At 48.2% G+C, this 21699-nt stretch overlaps 1 protein-coding gene across 1 annotated transcript in view; it reads left to right on the top strand.

Annotated features, from left to right (window-relative positions):
- Window positions 1-21699, top strand: part of PSD2 (pleckstrin and Sec7 domain containing 2) — a 156696-nt gene that overhangs the window by 31502 nt on the left and 103495 nt on the right. The window contains exon 2 of the mRNA XM_032801763.1: window positions 14037-14649. Within this exon, the coding sequence (XP_032657654.1) occupies window positions 14090-14649 (560 nt within the window). The 5' untranslated portion in view covers window positions 14037-14089. The remainder of the gene's footprint in view (window positions 1-14036; window positions 14650-21699) is intronic.

The raw sequence follows: 21699 nt of genomic DNA, 5'->3' as shown, positions 1-21699 counted from the left end.
TAGCCTCTGGTGATGCTTTACTGCTCTGGTACCCACATTTAAGGCCTCACAGGTCTAGAACCCAGGTTTCCAGAGTTACCAGGCAGCTAGCCTCTCCGTCACCCAGCAGCAGCTGTAAACATATTGGTCTCCACTTCCCATGACCTGCTGTGGACACAGTCTAGGGGAAGTTCCACCTCAAGAGTTTGACAGACAGCAGCTGCATGGCTCCTGATTGGCTCCCTGCCCTATATAAACTCAAGGGTATTCCAGGAAGTGTCCAGGCAATGGATTGCCTGTAGTTGCTGTGACTGCTCCTGCAAGTAGCAGCCCCTCTTCTGGCTCCTTCAGAACCTTCTCCTTAAATTCTACCTGCACTTTTCCTCGCCCCTCCTGATTTATGCACACCTGTTCTGTGGCCCCATGAAGTCATAGGACCTCCTCATCAACCTCCTCCTGGCCCTGGCTAAGGTGGCCGTCCAACATACCAGGAGGAGGAAGTTGGATGGGGGATACTCTGTGACTACAGGGCCTATTTATGATCATCTCTCAAGTCACGTTCCCAGGCCGAGTTCCTCTGGGCCATGCACACTGGCTCCCTGGACACCTTCGAGGAGCAGTGGGCACTGTCTGGGGTTCTCTGCTCGGGGTCCCCCTCTTGCTCGCTGTTTCTATCCCTGTGACCTTCACTCTTGTCCCTGTGTTTTCATTTGTTGTCCACTGGATTTATTTGAACATTGAGTCCTCCCCTTTGGCTAGGGGAAGAGGGGAGGCCTTGAGATGTGGGCAGGCTTTCTCCCGCCCTTCCCTGGCGATTCAATAGGTGCTCCTGTCCCTGGCTTGATTTGGGCTTTGCCTCCTGAAACTTGACTTGGACTCTGGCCCTTGGCATCTACCATGGCCTGGAACCTGACTATGAACTCCTCTGCTCCTCCCTGCATCAGGTTTGTCCTTGCTCTGAGTCTTGGCCCTGACTGCCCTGGTTGGGATCCTGACACCAAGCTAGGTAGCTTAAAGCTAGCTTGGGGCTGGATATGTAAGGTGCAGTCACATCTTGTGATTGCAGTGTAGATTTACCCTTAGAAAAGAGACAATCCCTGCCCTGCTGGGTTTACAATCAAGACCTCAACAGACAAAGGGTAGGGAATGGGGCTACAAAGTGAATGAGTATGGTGAAGATCCCACAGTGTTTTGCTACTTACCTGAACTGTTGAGGTTGGCTTTCTTGTGGCAAATAAGCTATCCAAGGTGTTTGCCACCACATGCTGTCAGCACGTCTAATAATAAGGATAATAATAATTAAGGCTACAATTATGTCACAGAGGCCACGGAAGTCACTGAATCCGTGACTTCCATTGACCTCTGTGACATTTTCTGCCCTGGGGCTGGAGCTCTGAGCTGGCCCTCCCCACACACATACACACACCTCGCTGCCCTGGTGGGGGGACCCTGCTGCTGCCCCGCTGTAGCAGGCAGTGAGGACTCCCTGCAGCTCTCCAGCCATGGTGGGCAGCGGGGGGACTCCCCACAGCTGCCCTGCTGCAGCAGGCAGCCAGGGGACCCTGCAGCTGTCCAGCCGTGGCCAGCAGCTGGGGGACCCTGCAGCTCTCAGCTGCCCTGGGGGTGAGGGAACCCTGCAGCAGCCCAGCCCCACGGGCAGGGGGACCCCAGAACTCCTGCACAACGCAGCGGCACTGGTGAGGGATCCGGGAGCCCCAGCAGCAGTGGGTGCTGAATCCACCTACCACTTTTGTCAGGGACAGTTTTAGCGAAAGTCAGGGATGGGTCATAGGTTTCTGTGAATTTTTGTTTATTACCCATGACCCATCCCTGACTTTTACTAAAAATATCTGTGACAAAAACTTAGCCTTAATAATAATAATCAAGCAGGTGTGTGTGGGGATTGGTTCTTAGCCCCAGGCTATTTAACATTTTTATCAATGGCCTGGAAGAAAGCATAAAATCGTCACTGAGAAAAGTTTGCAAATGGCCCCAAAATGAGGGGAGTGGTAAATAACGAAGAGAACAGGTCACTGTTGGAAGAATCTGGGTTACTTGATAAACTGGGTGAAAGCAAACAACGTGTTTTAATATGGCTAAAGTCAATGTATACCTCTGCGAACAAATACTCTAGACTTATAGGATGTGAACTGTATCCAGGGAAGCTGTGAATCTGAAACAGATTTGGGGGTCGGGGTGGATAATCAACTGAACACAAGCTCGCTGTGACCCAAAAGGACTAATGTGATCCTGGGATGCATAAACAGGGGAATCTCAAGTTGGAGTAGAGATGCCATTTTACTTCTGTATGTGGTGCTGTTTGGAACAAGGGGTGAGGGGGAAGAGGTTGCATTGAAAGAACAGAGGAGACAGGCTCCTGGCTTCAGTTCCAATGCTGCTCATCAGTCCCTGTCTGGCTCATGGCAACAATTTCAGGGAAAGTCCTGTCCAATCCCCAGCTACCCCAGGCAAGAACATGCTCCGTGCAGACAGAATCTTCATGAATTTAGCTACCAAGCTGTAACAAATCTCAACTGAGGATGTCCAGACTGCAATTCTCACCCCATCCCCGCCACCTCAAGGCTTATAACTGGGCTAAATTTGGGTGAATTTTCACAGGATGACAAAACCCAGCCCTGACGCAGAGGCCCACATATTTACACCTCCAGTTAGGTCCTGTGCCCACATAGGCCCACATATCTACACCAACGACACCATCACAGGACCTAACCAGATCAGCCACACCATCACCGGTTCATTCACCTGCACGTCCACCAATGTAATATACGCCATCATATGCCAGCAATGCCCCTCTGCTATGTACATCGGCCAAACTGGACAGTCTCTACGGAAAAGGATAAATGGACACAAATCAGATATTAGGAATGGCAATATACAAAAACCTGTAGGAGAGCACTTCAACCTCCCTGGCCACACTATAGCAGACCTTAAGGTGGCCATCCTGCAGCAAAAAAACTTCAGGACCAGACTTCAAAGAGAAACTGCTGAGCTTCAGTTCATCTGCAAATTTGACACCATCAGCTCAGGATTAAACAAAGACTGTGAATGGCTTGCCAACTACAAAACCAGTTTCTCCTCCCTTGGTTTTCACACCTCAACTGCTAGAACAGGGCCTCATCCTCCCTGATTGAACTAACCTCGTTATCTCTAGCTTGCTTGCATATATATACCTGCCCCTGGAAATTTCCACTACATGCATCTGACGAAGTGGGTATTCACCCACGAAAGCTCATGCTCCAAAACGTCTGTTAGTCTATAAGGTGCCACAGGATTCTTTGCTGCTTTTACAGATCCAGACTAACACGGCTACCCCTCTGATACTTGACTACAAAGAGAAAGTCAGAAGACTCTTGTCAGCTACTAAGGGCCTTCCTGTGCAGATCTAACATTCCTGGGATGTATCTAAGTACTATGGTGGCGAGTGCTCTAGAGCACCAAGAGAAAAGCAGAGAGGGAAGGTTAACTTGCTGTTATTATTATTATTAATCCAATTAGATGGCGTTTTTGTGTATCTTAGGAACCCACTGAACATCTGAACTAACCAGCTGTGGGAACTGTTCTGAGATGATGTCAAACATCAGCTGATCCTTTCGCAGATTGATAGATTCCAAGGTGAGAAGGGGGAATCTACAGGAAGAGACAAGAGGCTATTTTGCCTCGGTATTTTGGCACTGGTGCAACCAGTGTTGGAATCTCATGTCCAGTTCTGGTGTCCCCAGTTCAAAAAGGCTACTGATAAATTGGAGAGGGTTCAGAGAAGAGCCATGAGAATGATTAAAGGATCAGAATTGTTGTAGCCATGTTGGTCCTGGAATATTAGAGAGCAGGGGCGGCTCTAGCTTTTTTGCCGCCCCAAGCACAGCAGGGCAGGCTGCCTTCAGCGGCTTGCCTGCAGGAGGTCCCCAGTCCCGCAGATTTGGCAGCATGACTGAGGGAGGTCTGCTGGTCCCGCGGTTTTGGTGTACCTGCTGCCGAATTGCTGCCAAATCCGCAGAACCAGCGGACCTCCTGCAGGTATGCCGCCGAAGGCTGCCTGACTGTCACCCTTGCAGAGACTGGCAGGGCGCCCCCTGCGGCTTGCCACCCCAGGCACATGCTTGGAGTGCTGGTGCCTGGAACCACTGCTGTTAGAGAGATAAGGAGCGAGATGTATTCTTTTATCGGACCAACTTCAGAAGATATTACCTCAGCCACTGTGTCTCTAAAGGATTAGAAAACATGCCCTATAGTGATAGACTCAAGGAACTCAAGCTATTTAGCTTAATAAAGAGGAGGTTAAGGAGTGACTTGATCAGTCTGTAACTATCTATGTTGGGAACAAATATTTTATAATGTGCTTTCTAACAGCAGACAAAGGTCTAACATGATCCCAAGGCTGGCAGCTGAAGTTAGACAAGTTCAGAGTTGAAGTTAGGCATAAATTTTTAACGGTGAGAGGAATTATCCATTGAAACAACTTACTAAGGGTCGTGGTGGATTCTCCATCATGGACAATTGATTTAAAATCATGATTGGATGTTTTTCTAAAAGATCTACCCTAGGAATTTTGGGTTAGTTCTACGTCCTGTGTTATACAGGGGATCAAGCTATCTGATCCCAATGGTCCCTTCTGGCCTTGGAATCGATGAAATAAAAAAGAAAACACAGTAAGGGCCAAATCTCTCCTTTGCCTTGATGCCTACAAAACTCTTGACCATGGTTAGGCAGGAGTCTTAGCACACCAGCAGCCTAACAGGCTGACCAGTATTGTCTCATTGTTTCCTTGTACTCCCCCATCAATCTGTCTGTATCCATCTGGTGTCTCTTGTCTTATACTTGGATTGTAAGCTTTCTGATGCAGGGACTGTTGTTTTGCTTGGACAGTACTTAGCACAGTGGGATCTTGGTCCAGCGCTGGGGCTCCCCAGTGCTATAATAATAAACCATTTTCCTGAGGGTTTCCACTGATGAATTTGGAATTGCACAAGGTCTAAGGACAGGTGTAAGGTGCCTACTCAGTATTTATTCAGTCCTTGTTCAGGAAAAGCTCTTTGGACTCCATGGGAGGTTTGCCTAAGGACTAAGGATTGAGTGAGGGCCTTAGGGAAAAAAGCAACTCTCTGAGCCATTTTAGCCTAGAAATCAGGCTCAAAACCAGTATCTACTTCTGACTGGAGGAGGTAGGTTGAAAATAATTCGACAGCACTCTAGTGACAACTTCAGCAGACTGCTACTCATCCCTATTGGTTTATGTAGGTCCCAGAGTTTTGCCTGATTTCAGTTGGCTTCTAATGGTATCTAGCAGATGAAACTGGGGGATCAGTTCTGTTCTGAGAACAAGTATTTCCAGGAAATGTTGGACAAATAGCCCCATTACTCTGCTCCAAGACCTAGTTGGTCAACTGGAACCAGTAGGAATCAGTGGAAAACATCTAACATGGATTTCCACTTGCTGGCAGGGGAAGCTGCTGTAGGGTGACCCATTTTTAAAAGGACAGTCCCATTTTTGGGGACTTTTTCTTATATAGGCACTTATTACTCCCCTCCCCCATCCCATTTGTTCACAGTTGCTATCTGGTCACCCTAAGCTGCTCTCAAACTGTTCTCCCCTTCTCACTTAAGTGCACCTTTTCAACCCTCGTGCATTTGCAAGCTTGGTCCAAGCACTGGACAGAGGTGCAGATGAGAAGACATCAGGGTGATTGGGCGAGAGAATACGTTAGTCTTCTCTGAACTATGTCGTACTTTTATTTGGTCCCTTGTTGCAGACTGTAGTTGTCATGCATTGGTTAGGACAGTTTGGGCTACATTTACAAACCCAGATGCCTCCTAGTACACTGCATATGTGACTGTGGGGAAATCCACGTGCACTAGATGCAGATGTAGACTGAGTAAAACTGTGCATAAATTATTAGTGCCTGCACAGTGACTCACTTAGCTTGTGTGCCTGCCTGGGGCGTATGCACAGTGCCCTGCTGGTGTCATTGTGCGACTTAGGCACCTGTGTTTGGAAACATGGCACTTTGTGACCTCATCCCACTGCTGGGGTGATATAGGCTGCTTTATTTCTTCCGGGCACGGAAGGGATTCTAAATGAAGCATTAGAAATGCTGAACATACACTGAGTCCCACAAGCAGTGGGAGAGCTTATCCACATTTTTTCCTGATTTCTAATGGCCATCAACATTGCTAATGAGGGGCTTTGAATTTCCAGAGGGACACAAATGAATCAGTCAAATAGTGAGAGAGACTGCCTGTAGTCAGGGGAAAACTATACAGGGATGCACCATGGGTATATATCAGTAAAATGGCCTTGTCCCAAGTCCTGGACTGAGTGATAGGGCACCTTCTTCACAGCTGTACATAAGTCCAGTGAATTCTTATTTACAACGATTTGGGAGGGTACTCCATCGTGGCCTTTAAGAATAAGATTTGTGGCTAGCAGTTTGAGCATGTGTGCAGTAGTGGTGTTCAGTTGGCCTGAGGATTAGTGCTTCAGTCTATCAGTCATAGCTTCCAGTGAGAGAGACAAGCTAAATCCTATGATGGAATCATAAATATTATACTGTGGAGGGTCACACTTGAAAAAACCACACCTTGTTTGATACCAAACAGTACCACATGCCAGTTGGGTCTGTTACGATTTCAGTCCATGGAGACTGGAAGAATGCCATTCAGCTATGCTGATTAGGGCTAGGTGAATTTTTTCAGAGAATAGTAAATTTGTCAAAGTGCATTTTTCAGGGCACCAGAACCATTTGTGAATTCAAATTCAGCTAATTGATTCAGCTGGGAAAAAACCTGAAAAAACTCTAGCTTGGAAATATCAAAATGGTTCATTTTGACATTTGGTTTCAAAACAATGTTTTCAAATCGACATTTCATCTTGAAACAACATTTTCTAAATGAAATGTCAATTCAATTGACTTTTGAAATATTTGGATTGCTCTGAATGAAATTTTTTCAGTTTTTTGTTTGGGTAAGAAACACTCTTTCCCCTCCAAACCCCTCAAAATCCAGTTTTGGTTCAAAACTGACTTGTCTGAGGGGGGAGGAGGGGGCGGGTAGATTGGTCTGGCCACTGAACCAAAAAAAACAACGTTGACCAACCAGTGTTCCCATTCAGAGGTACAGTATATCCATGGGAGGAGGGAGTTAACTACAGTAATATATATCCTACAATAATACACAGGGGGATAGATTAGATGATCAACAGAGAGAGAGAAATGAACTAGATTATTGGCCTGAACATGATTTAACCCAGAGCAGTGGTTAACAAGAATTAAAGTTGGATAAAACTACTGCCGGTATTACCCATTTCCACCTAGATATTTGATCATTTACTCAACACCTCTTCCTGGTGCTGGAGGGCGGGTGGCAATACAGAGTGATGCCAAAGAAAACAAAACAAATGTAGGGAGGAAAGGAAAAGAATCCTATCTCTCTAGTTAATCAGATTCTGCAAATATTAAAAATTGTCCTGGTGTGTTAGAGCAGTATTCAGTCATGGTTTGAACCTAACTCCAGTAAAACAGCAAAAAAGAAGCATTTATATTAAACATGGTTATAATGATCCTGCTCAATTGTAGATGAGTGGGGAGCTTGGCTGTTTTAGGGGATTGTGCAGGTGTATAACGCAAAGGTAGACTTACTGCTGTAATGGTGAGTAGGACGTGGGTAGGCCCTGACTATCATGTGCCCGCATGAGGAGTTCTGTTAGGCTACATCCCATGGAATCCTTTCCCACCTCAGGAGACCTCACTCCGACGGTGTCCTAGCTTGCTCCTTCTGTCCTACAAATTCAGTGATGTCAGCACCAAACACAAATACAGAACCTGTGGCCAGCTTTCAAAAGGAAGCCAATCCCTCAACACGTTGATCTCAGTAAAAAGAAAATCTGTCTCTTGATGTCTGGGTGTTGATGGGACTGGCCTGGGTAGGGAAGGGGAGATTGTTGTGTGGGTGTTGGAAGTTAGTCCCTCCTCTAGGTGGTATATCACAAAATGATAATGGGATCTGGTCTCTGCTTTTCTTCTCAGTTGCGTTCTTTGCTGACACTCTCCAAGCCCATTCTGCGTTCAGGAGAGTTCCTTGGTTAAAACGAGACACTGTGCCAAGCTCAGTCTAAGAGAAACGTGACCCTCTTCTCTCCTTGGTCATTTTCCAGGACCCCTAGGAATTGCTGATTATTCTGTCTCAATCTTTTCTCCATTAAGTGATGTTATCTTTGCAGGCATGTAGGCTATCTGAAGCTCTGTGCTAGCCATGCCCAATCATTTCAGCCATCTCATCCTCTTGCCCCAATTCCAGGTTGTTCTGTCTGCTCCACTCTGCATCCTTCTGAGTCCGTGAAAGTGCGTGGGGAGAGCACAGATTCTAGTCCCTACCTATGGGCCCAGTCCTGCATGATGCTTGAGTATGCGGGGCAGGCAGGGCCCACTTCCTAATGTAAGTGTAAGCAGAGTCAGAATGAGCTCTACCCTGACATCTTGTGGTGAGCTGTGGAAAAGGCCTTCAGGGGCTGATCTTGTTTGCATGGGCACAGCCATCTGCCTAGCATGATGGGACTGCTTGCCCAACTGGTCATTTTGGCTGCTATAGGATCCCCAGACTCTTTGTTATTGGGGCAGAAGTAATAAAGGGGTTTTATCCTGGTTTGTGAATCAAGGACAGTAGAACTGTACTAGGCATTTTATGACTGAGGGACTCACCCTCAACTGAACAGCACTTGCTAGGCCAGGGTTCCAAAGCCCAGCAGCTAGAGAAAGATTGGGGACAGGGGGTTGTTCCTTGTGGTGTGAGATTTTTTTTTTGTAGGTCTCAAACACCACTTTGAACTTTGTTCTCTCCCCTGTATAATAACAGAACTAATTTAGACTCAACTAAATGTCTTGTCACATGCTGTGGAGCTGAAATCACTGGTATCTAGGTCTAAGTATTAGATCTACTAGTGGTGATGATGCAAGAAAACTATGCAGGTGTACCAGCAGTGAGGCTCCCCTACTAACAGCTGAAATCACTTAGAGCTGTGTTAAGGGGGGGCTGAAGACTTACTGGTGCAATGGCTGGTCGAGAGGTATGGCTAGTGGTGTGGGTGGCTGGTGGAAAGGCATGGTTAGTGAAATGTCTGGTGGAGAGGTGTGGCTGGCAGTGAAGACTGGAGCAGAACGTCACAGAGAGGCATGGCAATCGGCTGTTGAGGGCCTGAGCAGTGGAGCATGAAAGATGCCTCCATATCTCTCCCCCCTTCCACCCAGGCTGGGAGGTGAACTTCTGAACTCAGGGGCTGCACTGACCAAGGACAGCCTCTGCGGGTGGGGTGACTTTTGGGTTGCTGGACTTCAGAACCCAAAGGGAAAGGATATGACTCAGTCTACTGGGGGGTGGGTCTTCTGGTTCATGGTTTGTGTTTATGTATCCTAGTTGTGGTGTTTTCCCAATTTAATTCTGAGTTGTTTACCTCCTGTTATTGAAGTTTGTTCTTGCTACACCAAGATTCTGTGCTTGCAAGAGGGGATGTATTGCCTCTTAGAGGTGCCCAGCGGTGTGTGTGTAATTTTCCCAGGTCACTGAGTGGGGGCTCAAGCTGGTTTTGCATTGTATTGTTGAAAGGGAACCCCTAGGTACTGAATCCGGCCCTTGTTGCTGTCAGCTCTGCCTGGTATAAAGGTTATATAAGCATTGGCGATGGGCTAAAGAGGCAGTGTGAGGATCTGGACCCAGATCGGGTTTGGGCTGTGCTGTGGGTTTGAGGCTAACTCAAGATTGGGGCTTGGGTTTTGATTCAATAGTGCCAAAATCTCATGAGCTGTTCATGTGCCATTGTGATCCTGAATGGCAGAACCCTTGGAAGAGCAGCCATGCTCATGAGTTTTCCACTGCATCTAAACTGGAACCGGAAAACAAGGCCCCTTCTGGGTTTGGGTCTGGCCTGGAACCAAAAGTACCGTACTGGGTTCAGCTACGATGGTTCAGATCTAACATTCCCCAGCTTCCAAAGGGGGCCCAATTCCAGATCCTGGCATAAGCCTATCTTTCCTTGCTGTTGCTTGGATATGTTGGGCACGGAAGGCGGTGGCCACTGGCAACCCCCCCGGTCTCTCTGACACACTGTGCAGTGAAATGTCCATTGTGCAGCACAGCCAGATATTCCTGCTTCTCAAGTGTTCCTTGCTCTCCAGGGGGAAGGAGAAGAAGAGGAGATCATCTCTCTTTATTGCCTTTCAATTCTCTCTTTTCATCACTTTTCCAGTTTCAGACTAAAGATTCTCACATTTCCTCCTCTTTCATTGGGTCAGAACTTGTAACAAAGGCAGCAGAGCTAGCTGAATGTATTGTGTTCTCAAGAGCCAATATGCATTTGTGAGGAGGGGGTAGCCAATTTCTATCGTAATAATTATTAATAGTTGCACTTATATGGCATCCAAACATTTCAAAGCCTTTTACAAACATTAATTAATCCTTAGAGCCCCCCCGATAGTACAACATTATCCCCCATTTGACACATACGGGAACTGAAACAGAGAAATGGAATGAGTTGCTCAAGCAGGTGAGTTAGCAGCAGAAATAGGAATAGAACCCAGGAGTCCTAGCTACCTGGTTCCTGCACTAACCAACATCCCATCCTCCTCCTTTGGGTGAAGAAATCATTTTTCTTTTTAAATTATTTCAGATGCCTCTACACTTCTGCCTGAACCCCAGTGTAGAGAGGTTAGCCAGGGCTCATCTGTCTCCAGAGCGGCGGGGAACCACACCGCCTCATTACACTCTGTTTATGTACTGGGGAATTAGCTCAGCCGCGAGAGTCCTCCCCAGGCGGCCCTGGTGGGGGCAGAAATAAGTACAATTAGGCTGGGGCCCTTGGTCAGGGTGGGGCAACAATGAGTCAGGTGCTCAGGCCCTCCGGCAGGGCTGAGTAACAACAGTAGGCTCAAGCCTCCAAAAGGTCTGGGAAAAGGGGAGACTGCCACCCACGAGTTGGGTGGCAGCGGGGACGCAGGCCTTCCCACTCCACTGCGTCCCAGCCCGGGGCCCTAGCAGCGGCAGAAGACCCACTGCTGTGTCAGTGGGGATCCTGGCCACAACGCAATGACATGGTTTCTGGCAGTGCTGCAGCCAGACTAGGGTCAGCTGCCCCTGGGTTACTTCCTACCTCCCCCTCGTGTGGTACCTGGGTTGGAGTGGTGTCCTCCGGGGGGTCCAGCATCATGGGCTCCTCGGGGTAGCTGGCGAGAAGCAGGTCCAGCAACTCCTCCAGGTAGCTGGTGCAGGGCAGGCCTGGCAACTCCTCTGGGTAGCGAGCGCAGGGCAGGTCGGGCCAGTCCTTGCATGGACCACGGGTCACTGGTGCTTCCCAGTCGTGGCCTATGCCAGAGGCATCTGGCCTCTCTGGCAACTGCTTTTCCAGTGAGCTCTGAGGTTGAGCCTTTATACTTCGGGGGCACCATCTGACCCTCTGGGGAACTGGCTCAGAGCTCACTAGCTCTGCCCACTCTGGCATCCAGAGGCGCTCATCTCTCTCCAGGGCGGTGGGGAACCACACCGCCTCACTACACTCAACAATACTGAAACCTCAGCAATATTTAAGTTCAGTTTGTAGGTCACTGCTTTCAGCTGCATGTCAAGGCTGGATATAAATTGAAACTATTTTATATGCAAATACTGTTTTGTAATCAGCAACAACTTACTTTATTTGCAAGACTGGCATCACTATCTGTTAAAAAACAGTAAGGTGCCTTTTTGTAGTGCTGTAGATAGATTAGATAATTTGTCCACTGTGCTATGTTGATCTTTTTTTGTCCTGCTTGGGTAGCAATTCTTAGGATATTCATAAAGGACACATTTGTGATGGTCTTAAGTGGCAACTAGATGACATGTTTCAGCAGTATTTACATGTAGGGGAAAGAAGTGTTACTCAGGCAGTGAAGGAACTATTTTTAAATAGAGAGAGTCAGCAGGAATAATTTTGCAAGTCTGCACATCTCTGCTGTACTACAAGGTGTTATAAAAATTGCAACTAGCCCGCCTCTTATTCCTACACCCAGGATTGAACCTGCCTTTTAACTGGGAGGTAATGTAACAACAGACACATCTGGGAGGAAGTACCCCATACCTCTGAGGCTGAAATGACATTAACCTGCCATGCTGCAGTGTTTCCAAATACCCCTGTGCCCTGCATGAGTCTGCTAACCTAATGCAATATTCTCCCACACCAGTGGGTGCCCAGACCCATTTTGGTACTTCCCCTAATATTCTGCCATCTTCTGAAGCTTCACTCTACTCACCACTGGGACATCTATCCTCAGGCAATGACAGCTGAGCAGAGTCACCTTGCTACTGATGTGCTTCCCACCATGAGAATTCTCCTACCCAACGTCCTCTCTCACCCATGGGTGTGCCAGCCAGCTTCAGCACCCCCTTATGGGCATGCCAACTGGCAGCAGTACCCCTGTGCACCAGCAATCTCTGGCTTGCAATGCTAGGACATCTTCCCATGAAAAGCTGCCTTCTGGGCAAGCAATGAATCCATTGCCAACTATGGTCACTGTTGTTGTTAGGTATTATCATTGAATCATAGAACTGGAAGGGACCTTGAAGGGTCATCTATTCCAGTCCCCTGAACTCAAGGCAGGACTAAGTATGATCTAGACCATCCCTGACAGGTGTTTGTCCAACCTGCTCTTAAAAATCCTCAATGATGGAGATTCCACAACCTCCCTAGGCAATTTATTCCAGTGCTTTACTACTCTGACAGTTCAGAAGTATTTCCTAATGCCCAACCTAAACTGCTCTTGCTGCAATTTAAGCCCACTGCTTCTTGTCCTATCCTCAGAGTTTATGATGACAATAACAACAAAGAGACCTCGTCCTGGCCCAGGACCCCATTGAGTTAGGTGCTGGACAGGAGGTGCAGCACAAAGAAACACTCAGGCAGTCTGGGTCAGCATGACACACAGTGGGTTCAGTCCACCACCAGCCTAACCGTTGTCAAGTTTGTTGTAGGCCTCATGGCAAAGGAGAGTTTTAAGGAGTTTTAATCTAAGAGGGAAAACATGGCAGCTACATTTCTGGTACCACCAGGCCATTCTCTGAATGATTGCAACCTTAGTGCCAGGCATAGGTATAAAGCTAGAGCATGGAACAGCCCTCATTGACAATACCCACTGCTGTGGGTGGTGATTAGCTGGGCACCTTCCAAACACCAGTCTGTTTTCTGTCTGTGTGGTGTGACGGGGCTGTGGTGATATGGTTGGGGCTGCCAGAGTTTTAGACAGAGTGGTATGCCCATGTCAATAGCCACTAAGTCCTGCTCAGTGCTGTGACGGCCTGTGAGATCTTGTTTGTGAGCCATTAGCCGGATGGCCCTGCCAAAGGCTTCAAAGGAGCAGTATCTGCCCCACTCTGACCTGTCAAAGGAGCAGACACTTCCCACAGTCCAGCAGGCACCAGAGCAGGTTTTCAGGAGGGCTGAATCTGGGAACCTCTGGATTTAAAAGCATGAAGCTCAACTGCCTGTGAAAGCACCGTTAGCTCAAAGGCTGTAGAAGACTCAGAAATCTTTATATATGGTCCACCCACTAGAGGAAGACAGAGCCACAGCATGAGCATGGGGACAAGTGCATTTGAACTGGGCATACTGACTATTGACTCACAGGCATTGGCTCTGCACATTTCTGGGAGGGTTATGTAGGAAACAGGCCACGCATGTGCCTTCTTGTGTCTCCTGCTGCTCAGTGAGAAGGGGCTGATCTTTTGGGACTGTGGCTGTGTTTGGATCATACGATTGCTTTCCTCTGCTGCATAGGCCATACGCACAAAGAGTTCTGACATGTGCCACCTCCCCTGGCTTCTATTTTAAGGCAAGGGCATGAGTTTTCAAAGTTTTCAGCCCACTCCAGCCATCACCTCCAAGAAGTGGCACCCACCCAGCTGCAGCCCAGGAGTCTAAATGCGTGTTTGTCTCATTCCTCTGCACTTTGAAACTCTCATTAGACAGTAACATCGTTAACGGTGACAATTTCAGACACTTATGATTTTCTGTTTCTCCTCCTTTGTAGATAATACTGAGCCTGAGTTAACCAAGGGCAAGCCCTGTGAGAACAAGCTGAACATGAATGAAAACAATCACTGTCCATTATCTTCTGCGGAGTATAATGAGCCACATACCTCGGGCTTGCAGCTAGCCGTGTTAGCCTGTAATAATGGGAGTGAACGGCCAGCAGAGCCCACAAATCCCTCCAATGAAAAAGCCAGCCTCCTGAATAGCGCTGAGCCATTCAGAGCAAAGGAACGCAGAAGCCCAGGCAATGACAGCACTGGCCATGAGGCCGAACATCTGGAAATGGCACCAGACCTATGGAAGCAGAGCGAAATGCAGAGAAACAGGGTACAGCAAATGCAATCAGAGAGTGACAGCAGCAGTGTGAATGGTCTGGTGCTGACGAACGGTTTGCATACAGAGTTTGAGCCGAGAAAGGAGAGGGACTTTGATATCAAGGAGGTAACAGAGACACAGGGCAGCATAGCACCAAGGAGAAGTGACGCTGACTTGGAGGAGAGGGACTCGTCTAGCAAGGAGCTGTATAGCAAGCTGCTCAGTGGTGTGCATTTGCAGACCTTCCTGGACTCTCCAGAGGTGCTAAGTGCTGGGGACTCAGAGGAACAGCTAAGGTAATTGGGATTCTCTCTCAATTTGTTTCACTGCTTAGATTAATGTGCATCATATTTCCTCCACTTAAATCTGGGGAGGGGGACCATCAGGTCTAAAACTGTCTCATGGTTGACTTTGGCCCCAAATGTACTCTCCTTTAGTGTCTTCTGTTGTATCATATCCTTTTGCAAAGCTCTTGTCAAATAGTCACCCAAAATCAATGGGATTTGCTGTTGGAACTACTACCCCTTGCACTCCCCTATGGAATGAGTTGGGGAGCGCTATGTGAGGGGATGTGCATGGGATTTTCTGCTTCCCTCCCCTTGGTATTTCCATGGGCACTAGTGGTCGAAGCCCTAATCAGCACGGAGTCATTGTCCTATGTGATTCTTGCACCACAGTACATGTGGGATCACAGCAGCAGAAAGAGGCCAGCAACCTGCAGGGAGTCCAAAGAAGAGCAATGAGAGTGGTTAGCGAGGTGCCTGGTCTGATGTGAGAGGAGAGAGTACAAAGATCTGGAATGATTCTGGATGGGAATGTGAGAACAGTTTTACAAGGGTGCAGGTACCAAGCAAGGAGGCAGACCATTCAGGATGGTCCCAGCACATAGTGAGGAGTCAGGGGTCACAGTGACGAAATGAACGTGTGTGAATATTAGGGAAAGTTTCCTAATGTGAGATCAGTGATCTTGTGGAGCAATCTTTTTAGAAAAGAGGTGGCCCCATTGCTTAACTTCTGCAGAACCAGCATGGACAAAAGCAAATGGTGTTTGGCTGATGTTTGTTTGAGTCCCAAGTAGCTACTCAGTTCCCTAAGAATTAGTTTTAATTCATGTCAATGTCTGGGGCATGGTTGTCCTCCTTGATGCCTTCTGTTGGATGGTAGTTTAGCAATGGGGAGGGTGGGCTGGACGCTTTGCAAGCAGGAGAGCAGCAAATTATGCTGCCCACCAGGACCCACAACCTGAGACCGAGAGAAACTCCACATCAGTTCATTGAAATGGCTCTTCAGAGGTCTGGCCAAGAGCTAATGGCGATAGTGGTGACTCTCTGAGAGATTCTGCCTGGACCAAAGCCAGAAGCAGTAGCAACATGGCTTCAGTGAACACAAAGGACACCAATTAAAAATATAATAAAAGAACTGGTATACAGTGACGCATGCTAATATCAATGGAATCGTTAATATATCGCGCAAGCTCCGAACTAACGGAGGAAAAAAGCTTTCTCTCAGATCACTTGAAGAACAGCGCTCCGCTGAAGAATTAGGCCTCAAGAAAGATGTAACGGTGGTCCACCATTGGAGGAGGAATGATTTTAAGGTGCTGGGCACGCTAAAGGTGGGAAGTTGTGAAATGGCAGACCAACGGTTTGGAGAGAATACAATCAGACTGTGTTCTATATTCCAAGAACTTGCTTTGCTATTTATGTATTTACTTAGGTTTATTTATAATCTGCTTTAAATTCTAAGCCCAGTACATAGGGAAAAACACACCCCAGAAACAACTGCAAAATGCTTACATAACTGCCGCACTATAACTGACAGCCCTGCCAGGAAACATCTCTTGGTTACCAGGAGGGAGCCAGATTCTTTCCCTCTGTTCCAGCTGCCTTGTGCTGCTCAACAGTCTGTTGTGTCACAGTTATGAAAGCATCATAGTTATGAGAGGTTGAAGCATCTGGGGTGGGGGCAAATTCATCACTGATGTAAGCAGGTGCAACTCCACTAAAATCCACAGAGATCCATCTGCTTACACTAGGGCTGAATTTGGCCCAATATGTCATAACCAATGTGTCTTCATTCATTAACTGCAAAGCTGGCCGTCCTCCACTATATTCTGGCCTTGAATAGCCTGTGTGACTCATTAGATGAGACCAAATTCAGAGCTGTGGGGAGTAGGAAAGGTTCTGTGGAAGTCAGTGGAATTGAACCAGCTCTGAATTTGGCCTATTCTTTTACTTATCGTAAGTGAATGTATTGTTCTTTGCTATCCCCCATTTTGTGCAGTGGATGCCTGTCACAGAGCATCTAAACTCTGTTTAATATATCCTGATTAGTAGTTAAGAACATTAGATAATATTTTTACTTTAAGGTCCAAAAGACACAGACAAGGTTTTCATCTTGAGGCTAAAAGACCTAGTTAACTGATAATTCATTTATAATTACCAATTCATTTGTATAGCATGTTTCATCTAGAGCTCTCAAAGGACTTTGCAAAGGTGGGTCAGTCCCATGAAACCATTTTACAGATAGGGAAACTGAGTTGCCTAAGGTCACCTAGTAAGTAAGTGTCAGAGCTGGGAAAAGAGCTCTGGGCTCCACAGACCTGGTCCCATGCCCGACCTCTGTATGTGTTAGCAACATCTTCACATGAAACAAGGAAACAGCAACTACTTTGGATGTGTCTGCTGTCATTTCCATACATTAGCATATATTTACACTCTCCCATTTACATACATTTCTACTCTGATTTATGCAAATTCTCCTACACAACATTCAGCAAAGCCTTCATTTTCCCAAGCCTCACTAAAGTTTTCACTGTCTGTTTTTCCCCCAAGCCCAGTTCTCTGCCATCAGCTACTCGGGCCTGGGTGGAGCCTTGATAGTAAAGAAAATTCTCCTGGGAGCCAGGTTGGGAGGGTGGAGGGCAGACTGGTCTGGCAATGTGGATCTGACTGCAGGAGTAGAGCCCAAGGCTGGTATGTAGGGTAGTAAGATGGTCCAGGGGTTAAGGTCCCTGCTCTACAACAGGCTTCCTCTGTGACCTGGGGCAAGTCACTTGGCACCTCACTCCCAGTGATTTCAGTGCAAGTTAGAAGCCTATGTGCCCTTGAGAATCTGGGCCGTAGCTCCTCTGTTGCCTTAGTTCCCCTTAATGCCCTTCCTTCCCTCACAGGGATGGTGTGAGGAGAACTACATGACACATCACAAGGTGCTCAGACAGTGCAGTAACAGGGCCAAATAAGTATGTTGGACCAACAGTACCATTATATATCTCCAGTAACACTGTGCTCCTTTCAGCTCCAGCCTGACGCTTTTCAGCTGCTTATAGTAACAACTCTCTCTACTGCCTATAGGGTTCTTACAGCCAGTCACCTTATACGTTCTTCTTCTTATCAATAACACGGCAGTGCCGAGGGGCCCCAGAGATGATCCGAGCCACACTGAGCTCCATGCTGTACACACATGCACGCACTGTTGCAGGATGACTGGCCCCTTTAAGACCAGCCTCTGGGCCCACTCAGTTGCCTCCCAACTGGGCTGATGAGAAGGCAGCTGGCCCATGTAAAGAGGAAAGACTGCATGGGAGGAAGAGTGGGGCAGTAGCAGGTGAGAGCAGCCTGAGAGCAGAGGTGCAAGGAAGGTGCTGCAGGAGCTGCTGCTGGTGACTTCGGTTGGAAGGGCTGTGGAGCCCTGCATTATGGGAAAGTTTGCGCAGTGGCCCTTAGGAATGAGGGGAAGAGCCAGTGTGGGCAGTGTAAACTCGGTCCAGAGGTAGGGATTGGCTTGGGGGGCAGGAGGGTTGATCCCAGGAGCAGAGGTAGGACTAACAGAGGAGGAAGCCTGGAGGAGTGAGAAACTGCAGGGAATCCTCTCACAGGAGATCTGAGTTGGGGGCACAGGAGAAGACTTGAGGGAGAGGAGTGGGCCTAGGAGTCTTGAGTGGATGGCCTGGAGAGTGGGACCCTGGGGCAGAGGGGTTAATGACTCTTTGGTGGGTAGGGTGACAAGATTTTTAGAAGGACAGTCAGGGCCGGTGCAACCATTTAGGCCAACTAGGCGGTTGCCTAGGGCGCCAAGATTTGGGGGCGCCAAAAAGTGGCGCCCCCCAAAATTTTTTTAAATGGTTGCAGCCGCTGCTGCTGGAGGGGCTGAGCTGCCGGCAGCAGCAGCTGCCTGCAGCCGGCAGCCCAAGGTGTCCCCCGGTCAGTGCGCCGCCGCTGCAGCCGGCAGCCCAGGCGCCCTCCGCGTCAGGAGCCGCCACCGCAGCCCAGGGCGCCCCCGGGTCAGGGAGCCGCCACCGCAGTCCGCGCCCCCCCCGCCCCGGGGTCAGGGAGCCGCCACCGTGACCCGGCAGCCCAGGCGCGCCCCCCCGCCCGGGGTCAGGGAGCTGCTGCCGATCCGGGCAGCCCAGGGCGTCCGCCACCCCACCCCCGGGTCAGGGAGCCACTGCCGCGACCCGGCAGCCCAGGGCACCCCCCCCCCGGGTCAGGGAGCCGCACTGCAGCCCAGGGCGCCCCCCCCCCCGGGGTCAGGGAGCTGCCGCCGCGACCCAGCACCCAGGGCACCCTCCCCCGGGGTCAGGGAGCCGCGGCCTTGGTGGACCTGCCGCAGGCATGCCTGCGGCAGCTCTGCCGGAGCCGCGAGACCCGCGCGCGGGGCGGGGAAATGTCCCGGCGCCTAGGGTGCCAGAATCCCTAGCGCCGGTCCTGAGGACAGTCCCAATATTTGGGGCTTTGTCTTACATAAATGCCTATTACCCCCGCACCCCTTGTCCCATTTTTTCACAGTTGCTGTCTGGTCACCCTTCTGGTGGAGGACCTGGAAACGGTGACCTCTGAATGAGATTGAAGAGCTGCTGCATTGTAACTTTGGGGTTTTGGGAAGAATTGATTTCCTTATGAGGGATCTGTAGACTGTGCCAGTGTTGCTGCATAAAGGGTTTGAGAGATGCTAGTCCTTTGCACGGGCAGATGAAGGGGAATCTGAGGTGGGCTGCACCTGTATTGCTGAAATTGGCTGCAGGAGGATGCCTGTGACAAGGGTTTGCCCTGAAACACTCACATAGTGAAAGACAGTGCCTGCCTCAAATAGCTTACAGTCTAAAGAGTAAAGACAGACACAGGGTGGGTGAGGAAACCAACACAGAGAGGCAAAATGACTCGCCCAAGATCATACAATAGGGCCATACAGCGCAGGTCTCCTCCTGATTCCCAGACCAGTGCTTTATCCACTAGATCACACTGTCTTCCCCTGTGCACAGGCAGAGTGGTTCAGCTATATAGCATACCGGCAGTATCTCTCTGTGTCCCCCCTCCCAGCACATCTCCAGTAGGCAATGCAGGATTTGGTCCTTTAGGGAACCTGTAAGCGAGTTCCCTTTACCACTGAGATCAAATCATTTTTCTTATAAGTCATCTGAGTGATTTGAGTTCATGGAACTATTTTCATTTAATTAGGACTTCAAAACAGCAGGGGAATCTTTAATTTAAAAGAAAGTTCAGCAAACTTTTGTCAAAGAGGGTGCCTCACGTCAGATGCTTAGACAGCTATCATGGCCCCTAAATTTGAAAATTGGCCTCTGCCAATACATTTCTTCCACAGAAGATGAATGATCAGATAGTGCTCCATTCCATTCAATAAAACTTTAACACAATTCTTCAGGAGACTGCTGCCTTCAGGGCAGAACATTAAAGGCCTAATTTCACTCATGTTCTTTCCAGACACAGGACTCAGTACTGCCAATACAGCAAATGCGGTTCTACGTTATTATGACTAATTAACCAGCAAGAAAAGAAATGTAAACAACTTTATACATAAAAATCCAGCTCAGTTCAGTTGCATAAATAACCATTGCGTGTGTCGCCATAAGCGTTAATGATGGAAAGAATGATTGGAAAAGGCAGCCTAGGCAATTTGAGATATCATTACTCCAGTATAGTTACAAAGACTTATGAGTGTAATGCATGTAAATATATGGATCCTAGCTTGTGTATAAAGCAAACTCTTTCCATGTTATTTAATGTCTTAGTACTGAACTCTTCTCTGTGGGCAGGCCACTCCAACACACAAGATCAAGTTCAATCAGATTCAGGTTCTGACCTTATCTGAAATCTCAGGGCTTGTCTACACGGCACAGTAGTGCACAGCAGTGGAGTATGAATTCTAATGCACATCAATGATTCGCCCCCTAACTGGCCTGGGTAAACCTTGCTGGTGCACATTAGAAGTGCATGCTAACAAGGTACTGTTTGGAATGGGACTATGTTAATGTGCACTAGGGAACTTTTAGTGTGCACCAACAGTGTCTATGCAGGCCAGTTAGTGCGTGACAAGTTCGTGCACATTAGAATTCACACCCCACTGATGCACACTGTTGCGCCATGTAGACAAACCCAAAGCTGAGTGTTGGTTGAGTCAGGTCCAGGACATGTCTATGGGCCCGAGTGTTAGAGAGTCTCTTTCTAATCTCTTGAGAACTCTTTCCTGTTGGTGAGGGATGAAAATCTTTTGACTTTGACTATGATGGTCTCGTTTCATCTCGGATGAAAGGCGTCACCTTGCTTCATTTCCCTCTTGGGTATTGGCCTTGACTGGTTGCAGGCTGCCTCCCCAGGAGGCAGTGCCCGCCTTCCTTCTCTGCACTTGGGTTGCAGATACTTACATTCAGGGTGGCTTCCCCTACATACAAAAGATGGTCACTGCCTGTTCTTTGTGTCACTCAGCCTTAGAGGTATGGATCTTGGGAGCCAACAGTGCAATTTCTGATTGCACTATCTCTTACGATTCACATGGGTTTGCTCTACGGGGAGCTCAAAGGCTGTCAACAACAAAGGTAAAAGGTCTGGAAGGTAGACATGGATAGGCTAAAAGGAATGAATGAATAAAAGAATGGATAAAAGAAGACAGTATGGGGGAAGCTGGCACTGCTTTGTAGTCAGAGGGCTCCAGCACAACCAACGGGAACATCTGTCCTCAGAACTAAAATTCTCTCTCACCCCCACACAAGTGTGCTGACTTTCTGGGAGGGTGCAGTAAGGAGCTGTCATAAACAGATAGCTAAGGGTTAATGTTTCTTTTACCTGTAAAGGGTTAACAAAGGGAACCAAACACCTGACCAGAGGACCAATCAAGAAACCGGATTTTTCAAAGCTCAGGGAGGGAATTTTTGGGGTGTGTGTCCTTTGTCTGTGTCTCTTGTCTGTGCTCTCTCAGCTATGAGAGTGATCTCTATCTCTAGGCTTTTCTAAACTTCTGTTTCCAAGTGTAAGTACAAAAGGTAGAAGACAATAGGTTTTTATATTGCTTTTGTATTTACATGTGTGGAGTTTGCTGGAATGTTTTAAATT

Source organism: Chelonoidis abingdonii, chromosome 7 (genome assembly GCF_003597395.2).
Source record: "Chelonoidis abingdonii isolate Lonesome George chromosome 7, CheloAbing_2.0, whole genome shotgun sequence".
NCBI lineage: Eukaryota > Metazoa > Chordata > Testudines > Testudinidae > Chelonoidis > Chelonoidis abingdonii.
Note: the sequence above shows the minus strand (reverse complement) of the source record. Positions and strands in the feature narration are given on the sequence as shown.